The 24,703-nt window shown below is 35.8% G+C and overlaps 3 protein-coding genes across 3 annotated transcripts; 2 read left to right on the forward strand and 1 right to left on the reverse strand.

Annotated features, from left to right (window-relative positions):
- Positions 1–157: 157 nt before the first annotated feature.
- LOC144851000 (single-strand DNA endonuclease ASTE1-like) lies at positions 158–3,226 on the forward strand. The gene is made up of 2 exons (XM_078708523.1): positions 158–249; positions 519–3,226. Exon 2 carries the CDS (start codon positions 581–583, stop codon positions 3,224–3,226), a length of 2,646 nt encoding a protein of 881 aa, XP_078564649.1. The 5' UTR covers positions 158–249; positions 519–580.
- A 2,378-nt stretch (positions 3,227–5,604) lies between these two features.
- LOC144851001 (single-strand DNA endonuclease ASTE1-like) lies at positions 5,605–9,913 on the forward strand. The gene is made up of 2 exons (XM_078708524.1): positions 5,605–5,732; positions 6,639–9,913. Exon 2 carries the CDS (start codon positions 6,695–6,697, stop codon positions 9,911–9,913), a length of 3,219 nt encoding a protein of 1,072 aa, XP_078564650.1. The 5' UTR covers positions 5,605–5,732; positions 6,639–6,694.
- Positions 9,914–10,877: 964 nt separating this feature from the next.
- LOC144850043 (Fanconi anemia group A protein homolog) lies at positions 10,878–24,652 on the reverse strand. Its single transcript, XM_078707217.1, has 29 exons — positions 24,542–24,652; positions 23,490–23,620; positions 23,179–23,221; positions 22,657–22,811; positions 21,920–22,012; positions 21,183–21,369; positions 20,822–20,904; positions 20,609–20,642; positions 19,964–20,116; positions 19,443–19,585; positions 19,206–19,281; positions 18,581–18,714; positions 17,923–18,030; positions 17,498–17,593; positions 17,208–17,261; positions 16,841–16,929; positions 16,656–16,716; positions 16,140–16,189; positions 15,899–15,975; positions 15,489–15,599; positions 15,013–15,155; positions 13,675–14,775; positions 13,319–13,381; positions 13,139–13,213; positions 12,766–12,996; positions 12,239–12,374; positions 11,988–12,057; positions 11,316–11,454; positions 10,878–11,144 (listed from the first exon to the last, which is right to left on the reverse strand). Exons 1-29 carry the CDS (start codon positions 24,600–24,602, stop codon positions 10,992–10,994), a joined length of 4,050 nt encoding a protein of 1,349 aa, XP_078563343.1. The 5' UTR covers positions 24,603–24,652; the 3' UTR covers positions 10,878–10,991.
- Between the last annotated feature and the right edge of the window lie 51 nt (positions 24,653–24,703).

Genomic DNA, 24,703 nt, shown 5'->3' on the forward strand with positions numbered 1-24,703 from the left:
AGAAACAAACACAACAACAAGGACATAAAACTCGTTTTTTGTTTTTTAGAAACAAACTTACGAACGCCCTCTACAGATAGCTGCTAAGACAAGACAATAGAGGGGGTATGCAAGAATTATTAATTAAATTAGTCAATTAGTTTCCGTACATTTTTTCGACTAGACCTAGGCCTGACTTACCTCTCTAGATTTGCCGGAAAATGAATATTTAGTACAGTACCACACAGTCTACTATTTAACATTTTGTCGGTAATTGCCTTCATACTGATTTTTATAGTCTTGTTTGCCTTATAGTCAGTCGATCATTCAAAAGCGTGCATGAGTCAGTCAAGCATGCAAGCTTCAGGGACAGTCGTAGTCGTACGTGTGAAAAAAGCACGTGCCTGATTTGTCTGAAAATAGGCCCTGGTGGTTGCACAATAATTACAGGAACGCAATTTTAACATGTTTTGTTTTTAAAAATAACATATGCCATACTTAGGTTTACTGACTGTAAACAAATTTATCTTTAAAAACAGAAATGGAATAGGCTATAGTATAAACTATAATACAGTATTGTTAGCATCCCACCACAACCAAGATGGGGATCAAAGGTTTAACAACGTTTCTTGATGAGCATCGTTTTCTAACAGAAACCTGCAGTCTTCAAGATACCAAGTTAGTTATAGATGGCTACAGTTTGTTGTATCATCTGTATCTAAATGCTGAGCTGGATATGAAACATGGTGGAGAGAACCTCGTCTTTTACGGAGTATGCCAAACATTTGTGGCAAACCTCGGAAAATGTGGAATTGAGCCGTTTATCCTTATGGATGGTGCCATAGATCCCGATGGAAAGAAGTTCAGTACCATGAAGGATAGGCATAAGGATCGTGTACGTATGGCTCTTTCACTCGCTGCAGGTGGTCATGGTGTTGTACTCCCGGTCTTTGCAATTGATGTCTTTCATCAAGCACTAACAGATAGTGGGGTAAACTATGCACAGTGTGATTTTGAAGCGGACAGTGAAATCTCTGCTTTAGCAAATGCTTTCCAATGTCCAGTTCTTTCGAATGACAGCGATTTCTATGTAACAGACCTTATTGGTGGTTTTATCAACTTGAAAGGATTTAACTTTCATCAGCTACAGCACACTTCAAAATCAAAAAGCAGTTTTCTGACATGCAAAATTTTCCACGTTGATAGATTCTGTAAGCATTTTAAACTGAAGAAGAGTTTACTCCCCCTCTTTGGAACACTGCAAGGCAATGATTATGTTGATCATTTTGTAGGTATGAAACTGAAAGGGTTGATACATTGGCTTGCTGCTTTTGACTCACCAGATGATGCTATAGAAGCTTCTTTAAAGCATGAACACCACCAGCATAGAGACAAGTTACAAAATAAAATTCAAACATCAATAGAAATGTACACTGTCAATTGTACATCAGAATATGCTACATACTTTGAAACCAAAGAAATAAACCAAGAAGAATGCCTCCTGTGGCAGAATTATGATCTTCCACTCTGGTTCATTACAGAGTTCCGTAGTTGGTCACTTCCATCAGATTCACTTAATGCACAGCTGATGAAAAAATGCTTTCTGGCGAACTTTATTGAGAGCCCACATCACGCAAGTTCAAATAAAATTAGCTTGCCAATAAGGCAAATGATCTATGGTTTTATTCATCAGAGCGACTGCAGTGAGAACCCAACAATTGACGAGTACGACAGACAAGGTGGGGAAGTTAAGTGTAGACAGGTTTCTCCAAAATATTGTGCAATTAGTATTCACAATATTCGAGAACTTGACAAAACACAGAGCAAGCAATTATTTATGGATTGTTTAATGTTAAATTCAGAAGATCTGCACAACATAAAAAGAGAATTCCAAGTGCCAATTGCTTCTATGTTGTACTGGATAAAACATGCAAAACCGGATGTAAGTTGGAGGCACATTCTTGCTTTGCTTCTTGGATTGGTAAAAAGCAGTGCCATAAAACAGTTACATGACCAGCAGTTCAAAAAAGGCTACGTAGAAGATAGTTGTAACTGGATACAAAATAGATTTAGAGAAACACGAGTGAAATTTATTGAAAGAGAAGGGAATTTTGATGTGAATGTCAGTAATATATTTGCCCAATGGCAGAGTGTCTTGAAGTATATTTCACATTTGAATGCTTTTTTATCAAATCCCCTTCCAACATTTGATGTGTCTGTATTGTACAATGGATCATTTTTACACCAGATCTATAACTGTTTTAAAACATTTCAAAAACCAGAGAAGGCACTTGAATTTGTAGATAACAGCAATGCTCTTGGGGATGAGTTTCATGTATTGTCTTTTATGTATTCTACTGTGATGGAGCATTCTAAATCTCCAAAAGGTGCTCCCAAAGGATCCACAGATTCTAAGGAAGAAACTAAAGGTGCTAGCAAACAAAAGGGAGGTAAAGTTGATGAACTAAAAAAAGTAGCTGGAGGTGGTAAGAAAGAAACCAGTGGCAACAGACAAACAGATGGAGGCATAAAAAAGCCTGAAGGTGCTCAGAAAAAACATGAAAACATTGGCTCTCAAACTAATAGACGAGAAAGAAACAAAGATGGCGGAAGGGGATCATGGGGTGGTGGAAGAACTTCACAAAGTAGTGAAAAGGGTGATACAGTAGGTGGTGAAAGAGGTGGAAGCAGTGCCAAAGGTGGTGAAAAGGATGCCAGTAGATGTGGTGGAAGGGGTGCAAGTGGAGGTAGTGGAAGGGGTGCCAAAGGAGGTGGTGGAAGCAGTGCCAAAGACGGTGAAAGGGATGCCAGTAGAGGTGGTGGAAGGGGTGCCAGTGGAGGTAGTGGAAGAGGTGCCAATGGAGGTGGTGGAAGGGGTACCAAAGGTAGTGAAAAGGATGTCAGTAGAGGTGGTGGAAGGGGTGCCAGTAGAGGTGGTGGAAGGGGTGCCAAAGGTAGTGAAAAGGATGTTAGTAGAGGTGGTGGAAGATGTGCCAGTAGAGGTGGTGGAAGGGGTGCCAGTAGAGGTGGTGGAAGGGGTGCCAGTAGAGGTGGTGGAAGGGGTGCCAAAGGAGGTGGTGGAAAGGGTGCCAGTAGAGGTGGTGGAAAAGGTGGAGGTGGTGGAAAGGAATCTAATAGAGGCGGTGGAAGGGGTGCTAGTGGAACGAGTACTGGAAGTTCTGAATTCGAAGATAATATAACAGAAATGTACCTTTACCTTAACCAACTTATGCAAGGACAAAAATGAAGCTTTTGTTAAGTTGTATCATAACTGGTACTGTAACAGAATCAAGTTAGATGTTTGTTGCTGGTAACCTGTTTGGGTTGTGGTTGTTTTAATGAAAGAATATTTTAATTACAGAATGATTTTTTTAACTGTTAATAGTACGGTATTCATTCTATATTTACAGTACATTTACATTCAATTGATATTACAGTACTTGACACAGTACTATTACTGTTTATATAAGTTTATAGTATGATGAAGAAGAAAAATGTGTATGCAAACTTTTTTTCTTGTACTGTATCGGAAAATTGAAATTGATAAGTAAATACATTGACAGAATTTACAGAATCTGTTTAGTTTAATAGGATTATTATTTGATTAATAAATAAGATTACTGTATAGTCAATTTTTCGAACATCCCAACATGCTTTTAATAAAACATCAGATCATTTGCATGGATTTAGTTTAGGGTTTTTATTACAATTATGATAAACCTAATAAGGTATTCGGCCAGAAAGTCTTGTCAACAAAAGTACAGTACGATTATGGTTAAGTGTCATGTCTGTTGACACAAATAAATTAATAAATGAAACAGTTTTTGGAAGAATATCTTCATTCAAAGGATTATTTTTTTTACAAAGATTCAAACTGCAGTATATGATGATGACTATTTAATATTAAATCTTTGACAAACTTGAAACTATCATATCATGAACAAGGAATGCATTCCCCAATACGATTTGTTTTGAGTCACATAAACGGGGACGCGCCACTCTTGATTACGAAAAATGATAAAAATGGCTGTTTTTCTGTTCTAGAAATTCTCATAAGTATCCAATAAAGTTATACAACCTACCAAAATGTTTGATTTGATAACACCTATAAGATGTCACCAATTATAAGTGCAGTAAACGGGTTGAACCATCGGCAGACGGCAAAATATACACTGTTGTACTCAGCGTGAATTTCTGTTTTTTACATATTATTGGAGGCACTTTCTACTTCAACAGAGCAATGGCTCTGTACTTCAAAGATCTGTAGCGCCCTCAGAATAAAAGTAATCACGTTATGCTGTAATATTAATTATCAATCGATTCGGAATACAATTTGCTGTCTATCTATATAAGAAAAAATTTGATTGGGCAAAATTTGTAACCGGCACAGCCCTTTTAATTATGTGGTCTGATCAGGAAAAGCCTTACAGGAGCTTTGGAAAAGCCTTTCTTTACCATAGCGCATTCCGTTTCGATTTCCCGCTTCTCTTGTTGGAGGTGTGTCTGTCCATTACTCCATGGTCTGTCACTGTCAGGTATTGTGTAAAATTGTATTTAAAAACATTATGTATTGTATATATAAGTTATATTAATGAACGTTGACATATTCATAATACTTCTCGTCCATCTATTAACTCAAATCAGTGTACTACATTATTGAATTCATGATTTTAAATTGTCCTTTCTGATGCTAGGCTTCAGTGTACGATACGACATTGTTCAAGGTACCAATCCATTTATACGTGGGGAAGTGACTCCACGATTAACATGCTGTGCAGAATACCATACCAAAGAATTTAAAAATATGGTTACTGAATTCGACGATTTATTATTTATTATATATATTTAGGCTTAGCCTACTCCTATCCCCTATAGGCTCGATTTTGTATTATTAATAACGTTGACAACCCTCGCTAAGAGTGGACGAATCCGAAACAGTTGGATGCATAAACACCGCTGCTGCGCGTCGAAGGCGATCGCGCACTGAAAAAGGTCTGAGGCACTATGAATTAATTTTACTGTTGTTCAAAACAAATCGTATTCATATGACGTCATAGTTACGTCATTCGGTAATTTAAATGTGTTAATTAGGAAGTTAATGTCGCATTTATGTCTACTCGTAATGCACTTAGGTGCTCTAAATCTACCGTTAAGGAGATATGATGGGGCTTTAAAATAGCAAATGGCGGCCATTTTGAATTTATGCTAATGCTATGTTGCAATATTTCTAGGTTCGACCATAATTTTACTGGACTAGTAGGCCTATGCAAGAATTAGTTTTTGATTAGTTTCCGCACATTTTTTTGTTTAACATTGAAACAAGGACTCGACTAGGCGTGACTTACTTACTCTCTATATTTGCCAGAAAATGAATATATTTAGTACTTCATAATGATTTTTATAGTGTTGTTTGCCCTTTTTTTTTAATCAGTCAGTCGATCATTCAAGCCTGCATGAATCAGTCAGGCATGCAAGCCCTTCTTATTCAGTCGAAATTCCGTCGTATGGAAAAAGCACGTGCCCGGTGATTTGTCTGCTGGATCATAATTGATGGACTACAAAATTGATAACACTGTATTTAATTATTGATTTATTATTATTGGGCCTAGTCAGTCTTGGGTCTTGTTTAGAATCTAGTAAGTACTGTCTGTACTGCATCAGTACTACTGTATCTACAAGCTAAGTACATACAATAACTGTATCTACACTGTGACAAACTAGGCGTTTAGAGAACATCTGTTACAACATTACAGGTAAATTATGAATAACAAGGCCATTACATGGCTGGTCCAGTTGCGTGCGCAAATTTGATTTAGTGTTTACCGACCGACCGACATAGTGAGCTATAGAGTTGGCCCTGGGGGTTGCACTTTGGGCGGACGCAGGGCCGGTGTTGCCCCAAATGCCCGGGCAACACCCTTAATTTCATACTAAATGTTTTTTCTGCCACTAAATTAAAATTTAGATCACATTAATAACGATTAACGTTAATTGAGGCCTTAATATGTAAATTGACAAACTGCAGCATAAAATTAACCAGCAGTCAACAATACCGGTCAGTGTATTTTTAGTCGTGTGGACGCGACTCTATAGTTCACTATGTCGGTCGGTCGGTCTGTCGGTCCGGTATCACTATGCGTTTTATCGCTTTCTGACCTTATCTTGATATCGGTTTAATCTAGCTAAGTCAATTTTTCACAGTATATTCCTTATGGCCAGGAATCGATGTGGTTATGTTTTCATGGTGCGCAATAAAAAATTACGCGGTCTACGCACGATTTAACGAAATCACGTTTGTAATCATATCTTCACAACCATGAATCACAATTAAATAAAATAATTAATTAGAATAATTATGACATAATATGGCACATAATAGAGGGCGCTATATGAGCATGCAGAGAGATTAAATAATATGTGTAAACAGCGTTTACCAAACGAAATGTTGGAGCCCTCGGTTAGAGGTCTTTCAAGAACATGTTTTTTTCAATAGTTGAGAGATGATGATGATTTCTGCCTTAATTGGATAGGAAAAAAATAATAAATATAAAACCCCCTTAAAATATTCTTGCGACCGCCCCTTTCATGTTGTTTTTAAAAATAACATATGCTATATTTAGGTTTACTGACTGCGTAAACAAATTTATCTTTAAAAACAGAAATGGAATAGGCTATAATACACACTGTATTGTATTGAAAGCATCCCACAGCCAAGATGGGGATCAAAGGTTTAACAACGTTTCTTGATGAGCATCGTTTTCTAACAGAAACCTGCAGTCTTCAAGATACCAAGTTAGTTATAGATGGCTACAGTTTGTTGTATCATCTGTATCTAAATGCTGAGCTGGATATGAAACATGGTGGAGAGAACCTCGTCTTTTACGGCGTATGCCAAACATTTATGGCAAACCTCGGAAAATGTGGGATTGAGCCGTTTATCCTTATGGATGGTGCCTTAGATCCCGATGGAAAGAAGTTCAGTACCATGAAGGACAGACATAAGGATCGTGTACGTATGGCTCTTTCACTCGCTGCAGGTGGTCAGGGTGTTGTACTCCCGGTCTTTGCAATTGATGTCTTTCGTCAAGCACTAACAGATAGTGGGGTAAACTATGCACAGTGTGATTTTGAAGCAGACAGTGAAATCTCTGCTTTAGCAAATGCTTACCAATGTCCAGTTCTTTCGAATGACAGCGATTTCTATGTAACAGACCTTACTGGTGGTTTTATCAACTTGAAAGGATTTAACTTTCATCAGCTACAACACACCTCACAATTCAAAAGCAGTTTTCTGACATGCAAAATCTTCCACGTTGATAGATTCTGTAAGCATTTTAAACTGAAGAAGAGTTTACTCCCCCTCTTTGGAACACTGCAAGGCAATGATTATATTGATCATTTTGTAGGTATGAAACTGAAAGAGTTGATACATTGGCTTGCTGCTTTTGACTCACCAGATGATGCTATAGAAGCTTCTTTAAAGCTTGAACACCACCAGCATACAGACAAGTTACAAAATAAAATACAAACATCAATGGAAATGTACACTGTAAATAGTACATCAGAATATGCTACATACTTTGAAACCCAAGAAATAAATCAAGAAGAGTGCCTCCTGTGGCAGAATTATGATCTTCCACTCTGGTTCATTACAGAGTTCCGTAGTTGGTCACTTCCATCAGATTCACTTGATGCACAGCTGATGAAAAAATGCTTTCTGCCGAACTTTATTGAGAACTCACATCACGCAAGTTCAAATATAATTAGCTTGCCAATAAGACAAATGATCTATGGTTTTATTCATGAGAATGACTGCAGTGAAAACCCTACAATTGACGAGTACGACAGACAAGGTGGGGAAGTTAATTGTACACAGGTTTCTCCAAAATATTGTGCATTCAGCATTCACAATATTCGAGAACTTGACAAAACACAGAGCAAGCAATTGTTTATGGATTGTTTAATGTTAAATTCAGAAGATCTGCACAACATAAAAAGAGAATTCCAAGTCCCAATTGCTTCTATTTTGTACTGGATAAAACATGCAAAACCGGATGTAGGCTGGAGGCACATTCTTGCTTTGCTTCTTGGATTGGTAAAAAGCAGTGCCATAAAACAGTTACATGACCAGCAGTTCAAACAAGGCTACGGAGAAGATAGTAATAACTGGATACAAAATAGATTTAGTGAAACACGAGTGAAATTTATGCAGAGAGAAGGGAATTTTGATTTGAACGCCAGCAACATGTTCGCCCAATGGCAGAGTGTCTTGAAGTATATTTCACATTTGAATGCTTTCTTATCAAATCCCTTTTCAACAAATGATGTGTCTGTATTGTACAATGGATCATTTTTACACCAGATCTATAACTGTCTTAAAACATTTCAAAACCCAGAAAAGGCACTTGAATTTGTAAATAACAGCAAGGTTCTTGAGGATGAGTTTCAATTATTGTCTTTTATGTATTACACTGTGGTGGAGCATTCTAATTCTGGATATGGCATTAACATAGATTCAAAAAATGCAGAAGAAACTGAATGTCTCGACAAACAAAAAGAAGGTGCTAGAGAAAACCTATGGGCTACAAGAAGAGTTAACAGTCAATTTAATAGCCTGCCAGGTGACTATGGCTCTCAAGCTAATAGATCCAGAATAAACAAAGATGGTATATGGGGATCAAGAAATACTGAAGAAGGGCATGAATCTATCAGAGAATCACCAAGAACAACACATAATATTGGTTATAAAAGACAGGATATGACACAGGAAGTAAACCTATGGGCTGCAAGAAGAGTTAACAGTCAATTTAGTAGCATGCAAGGTGACTATGGCTCTCAAGCTAATAGATCCAGAATAAACAAAGATGGTATATGGGGATCAAGTGCTAAAGAAGGAAATGAATCTATCAGAGAATCACCAAGAACAGCACATAATAATGGTAATAAAAGACAGGATATGACACAGGAAGTAAACCTATGGGCTGCAAGAAGAGTTAACAGTCAATCTAATAGCCTGCCCGGTGACTATGGCTCTCAAGCTAATAGATCCAGAATTAACAAAGATGGTATATGGGGATCAAGTGCTGAAGAAGGGCATGAATCTATCAGAGAATCACCAAGAACAACACACAATATTGGTAATAAAAGACAGGATATGACACAGAAAGTAAACACTTTAATAAACAGAGTGGTTGTTGTCCAGGAAATCAAAGTGGTGCCAAGGGTGGTGGTGGTGCAAAAGGGCACACATAGGGTTATGAACAAAGGTGGAGGTTCAGGGGTTGGTGGAAGAACTTCACAAAATAGTGGAAAAGCTGACACAGGTGGTAGAGGAAGGATTGCTAGTGGAGGTCATGGAAGAGCCAGTGGAGGTGGAAGGGATACCAGTGGTGGTCATGGAAGGGGTGCAAGTAAAAGTGGTGAAAAGATAGCCAGTGGAGGTCACGGAAGAGGTTCCAATAGTGGTGGAAGGGGTGCCAGTGGAGGAGGAAAGGGTGCCAGTGGAGGGGGAAGGGGTGGAGGAATGGGTGCCAGTGGAGGGGGAAGGGGTGCCAGTGGAGGAGGAAGGGGTGGAGGAATGGGTGCCAGTGGAGGAGGAAGGGGTGGAGGTGGTGGTGGAAAGGGTGCCAGTGGTGTTGGAAGTGGTGGATGTGGAAGGGGTGGAGGTGGTGGAAAGGGTGCTAGTGGTGGTGGAAGGGGTGCAAGTGGTGGTGGAAGGGGTGCAAGTGGTGGTGGAAGGGGTAGAGGTGAAGGAAAGGGTGCCAGTGGAGGAGGTGGAAGGGGCGGGAGTGCCAGTAGAGGAGGTGGAAGGGGCGGGAGTGCCAGTAGAGGAGGTGGAAGGGGCGGAAGTGCCAGTAGAGGAGGTGGAAGGGGTGGGAGTGCCAGTAGAGGAGGTGGAAGGGGCAGGAGTGCCAGTAGAGGGCGAGGAAAATGATTTTACAGATATCTTTACACTTTACATTACCAACAAAAATAAAGAGCTTATTGTTGTTCTAGTAAATGAATTGAAGTAAATACTTTATTTTTTTAGTTCAATTAATATTCAATACTTTATACAGTACTCAATGATTGAATAAATGATTAGGTAAAGATGTATGCAAACTACTTTTTTCTCTCCCTGTTACTGTATCTGAAAATGTTTTGAATGATATTATGTAAATAAATTGAATTTGTTTTATTTGATTATAAATAGGATTACTGTACAGTATTGTGTTTTCGTGCCGCTCCTTTAGGTAGTAATCCCCTAGAGAACAGAGTCAGAAGAAACAGTTACCAAGCAGTAGATTATTGTTTACTACGACTGAAACAATTTGGAAACTCGGACTGGGAGAAGAGAGTCTACGAGATATATGCAGACACTTAGTCTAGTCTAGTCTGTAAGACTGGCTGTCAACGTAGGCATTTATCATTGAATATGAGTCGCTCCTTCTTAATAAATAATTTTGGTGAATGGTGTATATCCTAGGTGTGTATAGATGAAGAATTGCTTGATTATAAGTGAGTATGGTACATAAGTGAGTAAGGTAGCAGCTGTACTATAACATTATTTAATGACAAAAAAACGATTAAACCAGTCGAGCGGCATTTTTTGTAAGAAATATTTCTTGTTATATGTATTTGCTCATTGTGAAAAGGTGTAATATAGTATATATCCAAAACTTGCATCCCAACATGCTTTTCATAAAACCTCTGCTCATTGAGACAGGGTTAATTAATAATAATGTATTCATTAATATAGTGCGAATTCTATATACATAATATGTTTATGTTCAAATGATGTTTTCACATTATTACCCAGTAAAAACCTACTACAGTATTTGGTCTGGAAGTCTTTAAAAAAAAAGTCCATTACGATTAAGTGTTGTGTCGGCTAACACAAATCAATTAAGATTAAACAGTTTTTGAAAGAATATCTTTATTCAAAGGATTATTCTTTTCTAATACATTACAATGTAAAATTATAAATGTAACAACAATTTAATATAATTTTTACCTCACACAGTAACAATTTACTATGATAGTAATTTCACAATTTCACTTTGAATCTCTGGTGTTGCATTCTTAAGAATTTCTGGATTCAAACTCTGCAGTATATGATGATGACTCTTTGATATTAAATCTTTGACAAACTTGAAGCAACTGGTCATGAAATTCAAGGAGATCCCCTAAGGATAAATAGAATTATGACAGAATAGTTTTAAATATGCGCAAATGTTTACTCTCAATTTTCATTCTTTATATTTTATGTTAAATCTAAAATACACTTTAATATTAAGTTAAATAAGTGTCAATGCATACTGCAAAAAAGAGTTACAGCACTACAGAATGTATCTTACTTTAGCTGCATTGAAAAGGCCTTGATTCACATTGGTGTATAGCTTCACTAATTTGTGATGTTGGACCAGTACAGTTTGAAGAACACATGGCTTATTTACCTGATCCTTCCAAAATGATGTCGATCCATTCAAATAAACTCTGCAAAAGATTGTCTGTAATTAATAAGGAGCTAGGAAGTCATTGCATGATAGGACTTCCCACACTTCCTCTGCATAGTTTTGGCAGATTCTAGGTTCATGTGAGACAACATGCATGACTTTCAGATCCTTAGTTGTTGCAAATCTAAAGCTTCCGATTATGCACTATAGAAATTAGTAGAGTGAGGCAGGACTGGAATGGTAAGCGATAGGACTGGCATTTGAGAAGGTATGAGTTGTAAGAGAGAGCTGCCTATTATATAACCTGTTGTATGTCATCTTGTGTAGGCCTACTGTCTTGACCTGGAGCAGGTTTATATTACAACACTTTTGAACTTGTTAATGGTCTACTACTCAAAATAGGTCTCAACGTGTGCTGTACTGTGGATATGTAGATGCTTTACTATATCAGTTCCAGACAATATTTAAAGCATACATTGAAACAACAATTCTACCCTAAATCATACGCAAGTTGTACTACCATATAGGAAGCTGGTGAGATAAGTTAAAATTATTTCTAGACTAATAATTTACCTGAATAATGCAATCGGCATAAGCTGTACAACAGTCTGTGGTGCAACACAAGTTTCAAGAATAGAATCCTCTAAAATCAAACAATTGAAACAATTCATTGATTAGCTTTATGGAATTATTCTACTGCAGTTACTGCAGTACTGTATCTCTACATTTTGTTTACTCTTAAACCTGTTTATTATTATTTAGCAAACTGCCTCAAACAAGCTAAAGTCATTGCAGTAAAAAAGTTTTTTAATTGCATAATTTACCTGTAAGTATTTTCATACTCTCGAGATGAATTTCCAGAATATTTTGTGCAAGTTGTAGAGAGGATGAAACTAACCCTCCATTAAAAATGGAATGTGCCACATCAGCAATTGATAGTTCAAATAAATACTGTAAAACCTAGAATAGCAATTAAACCAATAATGGTGAAGTGATTAGTAGTATTTGGAAACACACACAAGTGGTATGTTAGTGTTTGGATGCTCAAGGAATAAACATTTGGTCACTGTAGGCCAACAAACAGTCTAGGGGAGCGCACAACACTTAGTTTTACTCATAGTGCGAACTCATGGCCAGGGGAGTTAGGCTATTTAGGCCTATTTAATTAATTGAAAAGGACACACAGGAAAAACAGGGTTTTCTGCAAACAACCTGCTATGGCTTTGTAGTGTTTAGACTATAAAAAGTGTGCGCTATGGGCTTTACTTATGTTTATTAAAAGTAAGGCTTCTTCAAAGACAGTATTTTGACAATAGTATCCAGCCAAATCTGTATGCAGTACATTTCACACCTTTTTTGAGTTCAAAAGTCTGTGTAACTGTTTATAAAGATTATGTTTCTTTAGTGAAAATAATGCTACACTAAGCAACCACAGATCTTGATCTTGAGATAGCGTAAACTGTAGAGGGCGTGAATCAGACGATACTGCTTCAGCTGCATGATCTTGCAAAAAACTGAAATTCTTTAACAGTTCCGACAAATTCTGTGACTTGGAAAACTTTGGAAGCTTCTTGGAATGTACCTAAAAATTAAAACTATGTTTTTTAAAATTGCAATTTTAAATACTTATACATATAAAAATGATAAACTTGAGCAAATTTAGATGTCCAAACCTTCTGGATCTGGCAACTAAATTCCATAAAAAGTCAAATGTACAAACTTACCAATAATGAAGACATTAATAAAGGACATTCCTTCTTTAGTTGAAGTATGCAGGTAGAATTTAAATGACAAAGCACCTGGAATATATTCAAAATATTTAAGTATTAGTACTATAATTAATGGTTCTTTGAAACTGTATGATTAGCCTGTGATAGACTATCCTGTTATTTACATTTACTTACCCGTGCAAAATATAATGTCATATGAAGAGGAAGAGAACATGTAGTTTCCATCAGATTTTGCCCCTGTCAAAACAAAATCACAAAAAATGGTAGAATAAGAAAACTTTTTACAAAGCTAATGTCAATTGGTTACAAGAGTTGCTTTTGATTCATTGTGCGCATGCAGGGAGAGTTGGGATGCTTTCTCACTCAACACCTCAACACAACAACAGCAAAAGCTCCCTATTATAATATTTCTCCTTGTCTTACAAATAAGTCTGTCTGAAAGAACTATTATAATTGTAAAAAGGCTTGTGTGTACTTCTGTCCTAAAAAGTCCAAACAATCATAAAAAACATGATTTAGATTAAACTTACTAAGTGGATGTTTATAAAGTTATTGAAAGCTTTCAAGGTATTTGAAGCAGGCGGACAGCCAGGTGTGTTGGTCACCAGTAAGTGAGCTGGCAGGCTGGTAACAATATTCATAATGCAGGCAACTTCAAGAGGGTCATTCCCATTGTTTCCCAATCTTTTCTGAATTGCAGCCATCATCCAGCCTAAATTGTCAGCAGGTTTTACAAATCTACTGGAAACAAATGTCTGGCACACTTCCTGAAGTAGTTGTAGAATTTCACCTTGGCTGCCATTTTGACTTGTTGCACTTTTGGATTTCTCTCGAAGATGATGGATGCATCCATTATGGACATACAGACCTGATTGAACTCCATAGTTCTTACTGTATTCGACTAGTTCAGTGAAAATCAATGAACATATTTCAGTATCACCACCAAACTGTTCGTTTACAACCCATCTGTAGTATTCTTTTCGTTCAAGATATGAGATGCAGTCAAGGTGAGGCTGTACAGATAGCTCATTACATATCCACTGACTTAACGCAAACTTTATTGAGTGTCTTCCAACATATTCTTTAAAATCATGTGATAAAAACAGCTGTTCAATTTCATCATCAGTAGTATTTTCATTTGCATATCTTAACTCTGGGTACAGTCTTGGTACTAGATATAAAAACTTTTCAATTAAAACATCCGGAAGACAACATTGTGTTGAGAGTCCACTTAATTTATTTAGATCCAATAAATACCGAATCATTGTCGAGGAAAGCTGCAACATAAATTTCATCTTATCACCTGTGTTGGTGCTGAGTAGTCTGGTTAAAACCGGAAGAAACTGGTCGCAACTGGAATCACTACTCTTTCCATGAACTGTTATGGTTACCAGAGGAAGAAAATCCTGTTTCAGATGAATATGAACTAACAGAATAGACATAGGACCAATATGTGATTTCTGTAGTTGACTCTCCTGATGTGTTAGTACTATACATAGTCTTATCATCAATGATTTTAGAACTAGTTGAAACTGGCTTAGCATCGATACAAAATTGTCTGCCCAATGCACAGTCACTTCAGGTCTCTGCATGCAGGCTTTACAAAAACCATTTAATAGTACCTCTGTCGTCTGAAAAACATTAGATTTATAAGAACCAGGATGTTATAATATGGTTCAATATATCAAATACATAAATTAAAATGTATGTTTTCTCCTAAGGGAGGTGAATAAATTTGATTTGAATTGTATAACCAGACCTTTGCGGGGACTGTGGTTCCTATGTTCATTTAACAAAACTGTCGGAGACAAATACATAAATTATAAAAAATGAATGACATTTATTAGTATCTACAAGTTTGAAATTACCTCAACTTGAAGTTGTGTCAGTGAAGGCGCTTGCAAGTCAAGGGTCAAAAGTTCATCTGCAGTTGAAAGGTCAGAAGGTGTGAATTCACTACAGAGAACAGTTTGAAGTCTTTCTGATATGATTGCAAGATGACGGTTAAAACCTGTAGAACAAAAAAGCGCACATATAATAAAAATCTGCCTAATCTCTACTACCACTAATTCTAGAAGCAATTCAACCAAGCCTATAAATCAACTAATATCATCTACTTCAAAAGCCTCTGTCATTCAGCAGCATGGTAATGGATATGAGCGCTCAGTGGCTAAATCCAGGGACTTCAGAGCTTAAGCATCCCCAATACAACTACCCAGCGTTGGAGTGCTTTGCCCTCTGTGTTACACCACCGCTGGCATCATTCACACCTTTAACATCATTTAAACCCATTATTAACAATAGCATAACTTACAATTAATTCAAATTAATCAAATTGACTTACTTTCTTTATTTGTTTCAAATTCATTGACAGCTTTTACTAAATTGTCCAAACTTTGTTTAAGTGCATCCATAGGCTCAAACATTTCACAGTCATCCTCCTCCATATCTATACCTAAAAAAGAACAAAAACGTAATAATTTGAATTTATCATTCCTCTATCTACAGGATTATCATCTTCTCTGCTGACACCTCATATTTAATTATTTTAAAATATGTTAAGAATGCAAACGAGAGTCAATATTAGCTATTTCTGTAGATAATAAAAATGCATACATTACTGTTTTTCATAAATTGGACTTATGTACATTAATCAGGACAGTTCTAACAAATGTGCTCTAGTCATTGTAGAATGTGACGGTAATACTTGTAAAATTAGATTTTGATTTTTAGAAGAAACGAACATAACAGTACCTTCCAGTAGAGAATTAAGTTCCTTATCACAAGCCTTTTTATACTTTTCCATCATTTTAACTGGAATCTTTCCTAGACTTCAATTAAAAACAGAAAAAATTAAATTAGATAGTGGCCAATTTAAATTTATTCAGAAAATTAGATGAAAAAAAAAATCCCAGAATGAATGAGGGCACATACAATTTTTTTTTTCAAGTTAACTGAAACAATATCTGACAACAAAAAAGAAGAACTACTTTACTCTTTCAACATTTCTATTAATTTCATCCTCGAATCTGGAACATCCGGTAACTGGAATAAAAATATAATTTTTAGAAGGTTGTATCCAACACACTATACAAACATTATGTAATATAAGTCAATAAATACGCTATACAATTTGAAACAGTTAAAGATGTATTGTCCCCCTGAAAAAATAATTCTTAACAAAATTTTTGTTGAATATGTCATTTCAATGTAACATAATAGGGATCCACTTTGACAAAAAATTGGATCGAAAAAAATGTATTTACCTGAAAAAACTGTAATTTAAAGCAAAAAATGGTCAAATTGGCTGCCAGCCAATGAATTTTTGGTTGAATTTGAACATTTATTTTGTCAATTTATAAGTGAAAACATTATTTTTTTTCTATTGAAGTGATTAACTTTATTAAAACTACAAAATAACATATTCAAAGTCTGATTTAATTAATCTTCATTTTTCATGTTTTTGGGGGACAATACATCTTTAACAGTATAAACAACAAAAATCCTTTACCATTCGTGGAGTTAACAGAACTGGTAGAAACCGACCCATAAAATAGGGGTACTTGAAAATGCTACCAAGAATAAACATAATGACTAATATCAATTAACATATACAAACAATTAAAACGTGTTCATGAACGTCGTGGGGTGACAAAAATGAGAAACAGAAAGCTATCAACAAAAACATACAATTACCTTGCTTGAATAATACTATGAGGAATCTGATTGGTGGCCTCGAACACGCCAATGGCTTGTTCAACATCTGCCTCGGCTTGTTTGTGTAACTGTAAAATAGTTGTATATTATTGACATTTCGAGTTTACCTATTGTAATTTTTATACACATTTGGTGTAGTTATTTAAGTTATCATAGCATAGATCAGCTTGTAACCACACAGAGATATTTGTTGCTACTGTATACTGCACTTCTCAGTGCTGTGTATAATTAGTTATAAATTAATAAATAAGAAAAAATAATGTATTCTGTTTTTCTATAGATTTTATAGTTTTTCTTCTTTTCTCTCAATATTTGAAGGCTTTTTGAATAAATATTTTAAACAAACCTCTTTTGTTTTCAATTCTTTAGATTCACTCGTGTCAGACTGTTCCAATGTTTCCTAAATGAAAGAAAAGCACTGCCTCCATTATACGTTGCAATTTTTATTTATTACAAATTGATACCATATAATATGGACAGGTTGATGTCATATCACTACCATATTTGGCCATATCACTACCATATTTGGGCACATGACACTTTTTTGTCAAACTAGTTTGATAGTGTAAACAGTGCTTTATACCATGCTTAGAGTTTACAGGACTTAAGATGTAAGAAAATGCAGTGATGCAATACCTTAAGATCTGCAAGCCTTGTTTTAGCTAACAAGACGTAGTCGCATAGAAGGTCTTGACACTTAGCAAAGGTCTGTGGAGGCTTTTGAATGTGTGCCTAAAAGAGAGTGACAGATTTACAATGATAAATAATAAATCTTGCACATGTGTAGTTTCAAGTCATAGCACAGTAATCAGTTTTTTTTGGAAAACTATGAACTATAAGCTGTTCCTTTGATTCTTTTTTTAAATTTCAACTTTATTTACAGAGAGTAACCTCTCCAGCTGCACAAACGCCAGTTGATATTCAGGGGCCTTCTTAAAGTCCCTAACTCCCGAACTCCATTCTGAGTGTAGCTATACTATAAATATATTGAGGACTACAGTATTGCTTTTCACAAGAGGTCATACCATGTCAAAGGTTAAATAAAATTCACATTTCTTAACCTTTAGGGTGTAAGCAGGCTCAAATGGTACAATCGATGTCAAAATCTTCATCAGAAACATGAAGGATTTTTTAGAAGTAATGTAGACACTACCATCACCAAAGGTGTTCTGTAAGATACAGCAAAAAACATAGTTTCGATTTTAAACGAGTGTCATGAAAAAAAAAAGTTAAAATCAGTTAAACTTTTATTTCTAAACATGTCAATCATTAGCTTCGAATGCAAAACATCACTTATCACAGAGGGCGGTCTTCAATTTCGAAATAAACCTAATAAGTATTTTGACAGTTTTTTACATTAACCTAATATATGTATAAAACGTACTGTTAAATATCACAATAACATTAGACATAATGTTAGTATGTACTTGATAACATTTATATAATACAACCCTACCGGGCCCTGCCGGCCGTGGATTAGTATGAACCGAGAAATGTTATAATAAGATAGGAATTTTACTGATTTTTAATGACTTACAATAGATAACTGGGTATTATTATTCATAATAAAAATAGTATTTTCCTACATAAAATTGATTGTTCCTTTGAATTATTATTAATATGCATTATATAATACTTTTCCGCAAGAAAAATTACTAAAACTGACACGAGGTTCAATTTTGGTTAGTCTAGAATTTGATCTTTTAAAAATCCTCAAACCTTAAACCACTGTGGGTACGATGTAAAAATTTGAGGTCCTTCTGCAGCAGCTTGTCTGGCTAACAATAGGGCTATAATGAGGAAATCCTGATCCATTTCTTCAATAGCTATTGTCAAGAAGTTGTCAATCAAACCTGAAAACAATTTTTAAAATGACATGTATTTGGCTGGGCTGTTCTGACGAGGTCAATGGTGTAACGGCTATGAACGCTCACTGGTTAAACCCAGAGCTAATGCTTGGTTTCTACTAGAGACGCAACACAAGGACGTATCTTAAGTGAGTTGACCAATCAGAAGCGATGGATTACTCAAACTGACGCTTGCCATTGGTCAACACGCTTGCGTTGCGTGTTGCGGCCTAGTATGAAGCAACCTTTAGGGGTGAGAAACCTCAATGCAACTACCCAGTGTTGGAGGGTCCCTTAGGAGTACTAAACAAGGGCCTTTGGCTCTGTGTTACGCCACTGGACAAGATAATCATAACTAATCAGCAGTCTGACTAGATCACTGCCAATGTTTTTTGCGAGTTACTTGTCGAATTACGCTTATTCCTTTTATAAACTAATAAAAATATTTATCTATCATAAATGACGAAATAGGCATAGATTCAGAAAAATCTAACTACCTTTAATAAGGTTTGGTGCACCTGAGCAAACAACAAGAAACGTAGAAATGAAGCTTAGTAATGCCTGCCAATTAACCTAAAAAAAACAACACTTGAAATTAGTTGTAAATTTATTATGAGATAAAATAAACCTTTATTGTCATGACCATGTATGGGCACATCACATTTTGTTGTCACATAAAATTTGATAGTGTAGACAGAGCTTTATAAATTGTGATTATTTTATTGTTTACATACCTCTTCATGTTCTAATAATCGTTTAATCATGGCTGCAATCTCTTCCTCGTTAAAAAACAAGAGTAGTTCACGATACGAGGCAGTTGTTTGGGACGCGCTTTTTGAAAAAGTCCACAAATGTTGATCAGAAATAGCTTGAGACACTGTGAAGTTCAAAAGTGAGTTATTATTATTAATTACTGATCCATGATTCACTTTAACTATCATAATATACTCAGCAATAGCATAAATAGTGCATGATCAATAAATGATATTCCTCTCTACTTTCACAGTCATTTTAAAATATATTAGTATTAATTTATTACTTGTTTTCTATTTTATATAATAATACCCTGGATTTATAAAGCACTTAACTTTTGAGAAATATCTAAGCGCTGTACATATTATTATCTGGCCATTTCTGGATTAAACCCGTATGGTAACATACTCCTATCTGCAGCTAATGATGATGATGATGTTAAAAGAAGAATATAAATGTTTATTTGAAATGAAATTTAAATATGAAGATAACTTGTTCGTACCTATGATATCAGTGCTAGCAGTAAGTTGTTGCTGTAACTGTTGCTTGAAGAACTTTACATTTGATTGTTGGTTTACTGTCTTAGACAGTCTTATCAACTGTAATATGTTCAGATGGCTTGAGTTGGGTGAATCTTTTCTCTTCTTTATAAAATCTGAAAAAAAATATAGGACACCATGCACTGTTTGCGTTTGGAGATAAAAATGCTTTTTTGGATGTTGCTCCATGTCTTTGAAATGATTAGTTATCTCCATACAATTAATTAAAAACATTAAAATCATACTTCTTTTCTGATGAGGAATATGATATTTATGGATCAATAAAAGAAATCGGTTTCTAAATCAGCTACACTATGTGGTTGCTAGCGCATTGAGCACTTTCAATGGATATGTGCGCTATATAAAGTACTATTATTATTATCTGCGCTTAATGCATATCTAGTTACATTTGAACTCCACAGATCACATTTAGGTTCTAACAAAGTGTTCCTTTAATAGGTGTTGGTTATGGTGTTGAAACACATTAATTTCACATAATAGGGGTTTCCCCTGAATAGGGGTTGCCTCAAAAGAGGAGTTCAATTGTATTTATATTACAATATATACAGTATACATAATATATTATCAAATTATAAAATAATTCTTACCAGTCATTATGGTGTCCAGAATAACAACTGATGCCTGAAAAATAAGTAGAGTTGAAAATGGTTTTGATTATTTAAACTTTAAACTATAATGTTACCACTATAATACCAATACAGTCATTAAGCCCTCATCAATACCAACAACATCATCATCATTAACATAAATATCTTTATTTTCACTACTGGATGTTTAACAGAAGTTTAATTTTACGGTACCTTTTGTACGGCAACTTTGGCAACATCTACATGTTCTTCAGTGTTGGCAGGGTAACCATGATAAACAAGAAAGGCAGCAAATCCTACAGATGAAAACAAATACTAAAGGAGTTGTCAACAGTGTTCTTTCCTAGGTGAGCCCCAAGTAACTGTCACCACAGACAGTTCGCAATGCAGCTTTGAGCTTTGAGACTCCAATAGTGGTGCATGCAATACAAATGTTTGACTATTATAATTAGAACATTCCATTCACACACAAAATAGCAAATGATATTGCAAACAAACTCTTTCACTGTTCACTGTATGTATTGATTATTGACATTTTTTCCTGCCACTAAAAAAAGAATTTCGATAAAAATACCTTGAACAATTTCTGTGCATCTGGCAACTATAATTTGATCATCAGGAAGATTTAAACCAATGTTAACTATTCCATGTGTGAGGTCAGCAAATACATTTTGTCTCCCCAGGTTACTGGTAATAAATTTGTTTATAGACATGATGGATTCTCTGTGCAGAATCCAAATCAACTCCAATGGTAATGATGCCTACATTTTAAAAAAACAATATGTTCTTTATTACTAAATAAAGGTACCATAAGTCCTATTAAATATGGTACAATTGAATGCACCGCACAAGGCACAGCACAATTTGGCACCAGTCTACCTATATAAGCTTGTAAATATTTACCAGCCTATTGTATCTCTTAGATCAGGTGGCCATGTCTGCTAGTAGTTCCTAAGACTAGGACATCTACATATGGTGGAGGAGCTTTTGCTGTGGAAACTCCAACTCTGTGGAATTCCTTACCAATTTCAATCATACAGTGTACTACTCTAAACTTATTCAAAACCCAGTTGAAGTCTTTCTATTTCAAACAAGTTTTCATTATGTAAATTATTGCCACTTCTTGTCTATTTTAATTTATGTACAGCGCATTGAGAGCTTGCTTATATGCACACTATAAGAATGAACTGTTATTATATAATCAGGACAGTCAAATAGATAGATGAAAATGGAATTTAAACAAGCTAAAGTAAAGTCATTGTGAAACTAAAAATGTACCACCAGCTGAGAAAAAACGTCAACCATACATACCTTTGAATTAATTTTTTTTATAAAATGAGCTTTGCTAAAAGAGTGCATTAGATTGAGTTTGTGAATTCCTCTCAATACCACCTTTACTTGAAGCTGAAAAAAAAAACCCACAATTCACAGAGTTGTCTCTCTACTGTCACACTATACGGATGTGAAATGGGAGAATTTAAGACCCAGTTTTACCAAGGTTGTTTTGACATAGTTCAGTATTGTACAAAGATATAGCTCCATGATTATACTGAGAACATGTTTAAGAGGTCTGTCACACCTGTTCTGGCACGATCCCGGTGTAGCGCCGGCAAATCAAATCCAACAATGTTTTGTTTTCACGCCGCTCCATGCACCTATATGCGGCAATCAATAAGCACATAGCCACATGAAAACGAAACATTGATGTTTGATTTGATTTGCCGGTGCCAGACCGCAACCGTGCAGAAACAGGTATGAAAGACCCTTAAAGTATGATGTTTTTTATGTGGGTTATTTCATTGGTTAAATTCTAATTGCTTGTCAGTTTTGTCAATTTATGTTTCTCCACAAAAAATCAGTCAATAGAGGGTGTCCTATAAGCGGAAAAGATGATTGTTGTCAAAGCCGAGCTCGATAGCGGGGAACTTCCTGCTATATTATTTTTGAAGTTCTTAATATTGCTGCCTCTCTATGATTGGCTAGAGGGGCATTAAATAAGCAATCTAGCATTAGTTATAATTTTATAGCTTCATGGTTTAACCATTTACCTTTTGTGTATCATTCAGAAGATGAGGAGTGTCTTTATCATCTGTTACATTGACAATTGCTTGAAGGTTCTTTGCATAGCTTAATGCGGCTAACACGTCTACTGCAGTGCCTGTCAACTTAGCATGTGATTGAAGGCTACTTACAAACATGTCAACTACATAATGTAAACAAAAAAATAAATGGATCATTTATATTTGGTCTGTAAATTTCAATTTGTTGCTTTTCTGAAAACATCAATAACTTTTATAATCATAGTTCCATAAATAGGCTGGAAAAAAAGATTGTTTTGTTGCTCACAACACCATCAATTGAAAAACAGTATTGGTTGGTAGGTTGGTTTTGGCTTACATAAATAATGATGTAGCCTTGCTATTATACCTACCATGGAATAAACTACTGAGCAATACAATATAAATGTAAAAATAGCCATAGAAAATTCAAACCTAGATTTGAGCAGCTCTTGGGCAACACAATTTTTTAGGTCTGCTAGCAAATTGCTTTTACCAAGGATAGGCACTTACCACTTAGTTTCTCATTTTGTTCATCATTATCTCCACTGCTAACCTAATACAAGAAGAAAAAAACACTACCATATAATATTTCTACTGTGGGTGATGGGGTGACTTGCAGTATACTGCCAGATTACATGGACATGGTCTTTAAAGCTCTGTCTAAACTATCAAACTTTATGTGACAAAAATGTGACGCAGCCCATGATGAATAATGTCATCATGGTACTACCATAATTAAGCTTATCACTACCATATTTGGGAAAATCACATTTGTTGTCAAACTAGTTTGATATTGTAAATGAATCACTGTACATATGTACCTGTTGTAGTGAATTTAAGTCTTCAAATAGTTTGTCCACATGTTGGTGGTGATCAATCAACCGTAACACTACATCTTTTAAGTTTGTTGTATTTTCGGATAACTGTGTGTCTCTGTACTGTTGCCGACATTCTATAGAATATATATAATAAATAAATGATCAAAAAAACAATTAGCAACGTTAGCTCATCATAATGCACTTGTCAATTGTATGACCCACTATACGACCCCCGGGAGAGGTGCGTCATGGGTGCGTCATTTACAAATAATTACTGACGCAGGGGTGCGTCAAAAAACCTAGATGGTACGTCACATCAATGAAGAAGGTGTGTCAATGTCCGTCACTTTACCACCCACCATATCATAAACAACATGGTAACAGTGCGTCAAAATGGGTGCGTCATGGACACCTAAAGGTAAGTCACATTTTTGACGCACGGGTGCGTCATGGTATTCAATGGTATGACGCACATCGGACAAATGACGCACCTCTCCCGGGGGTCGTATAGTGGGTCATACAATTGACAAGTGCATAACACCAGGCATCTATGCAGCGGCGAGAGGGTCGCATGGCTTCCCATATTTTGTCGTCTCATAAAAAATAGGCCTAAAAATATTTATAACATTTTATTTGGTTAAGTTAGTTAAATTTTACACAAATTATTATGTATTATTACATTAAGGTAATATCAAGCATTGTTTATCACATCACATACTGTACTGAAATACTTTGCGCAATTTTAATTGATTATTTTGATTCAGATTGCGCAACAAGAGGACGAAATCCTTGCTTGAACATTGTTTTTACACAAGCACATTAGTTGATTTTAAAATTGCGTGATCAAATCGCGCATTACAGGCCTACAACTACTACTGCTCTAGGCCTAGGGCTACAAGTAGGGCTGGACCAAGACCCATAGTCTCAGTCTCTCTTTCTAGCTAGGCCTAGCTAGTTTGAGAGTTTACCGATATGGCCCATCACGATGGAGTTATTACCTCCATCCCAGGCCTAGGCCTAGCCGGGAACAAAACTCATGTTTTTATTTGTTATACCTAGAAGATTCTCAAATGTTTTTGCATTTGAACTATTGTCTTCAACTTCTTTTAAATCCATGTTTTCAAGCCTTCTTAATTAAAGTTCTCTCTGGTTCCACACTCGCGCGCCTTCTATTTTTATTTTGAAAAAAACACGTGTGTGAGGAGTCAGTCAAGGTT

This window comes from Antedon bifida, chromosome 8 (assembly GCF_963402885.1).
Source record: "Antedon bifida chromosome 8, ecAntBifi1.1, whole genome shotgun sequence".
NCBI lineage: Eukaryota > Metazoa > Echinodermata > Crinoidea > Comatulida > Antedonidae > Antedon > Antedon bifida.

Coding starts and splice junctions, on each gene's coding strand:
- LOC144851001 (XM_078708524.1), top strand. CDS start 6,695: ATGGGGATCAAAGGTTTAACAACGTTTCTTGATGAGCATCGTTTTCTA.
- LOC144851000 (XM_078708523.1), top strand. CDS start 581: ATGGGGATCAAAGGTTTAACAACGTTTCTTGATGAGCATCGTTTTCTA.
- LOC144850043 (XM_078707217.1), bottom strand. CDS start 24,602: ATGGATTTAAAAGAAGTTGAAGACAATAGTTCAAATGCAAAAACATTT. Junction 20,643..20,821: donor CCAAAGTTGCCGTACAAAAG/GTACCGTAAAAT, acceptor CTTATTTTTCAG/GCATCAGTTGTTATTCTGGA. Junction 18,031..18,580: donor CGTACCCACAGTGGTTTAAG/GTTTGAGGATTT, acceptor TGTATCTTACAG/AACACCTTTGGTGATGGTAG.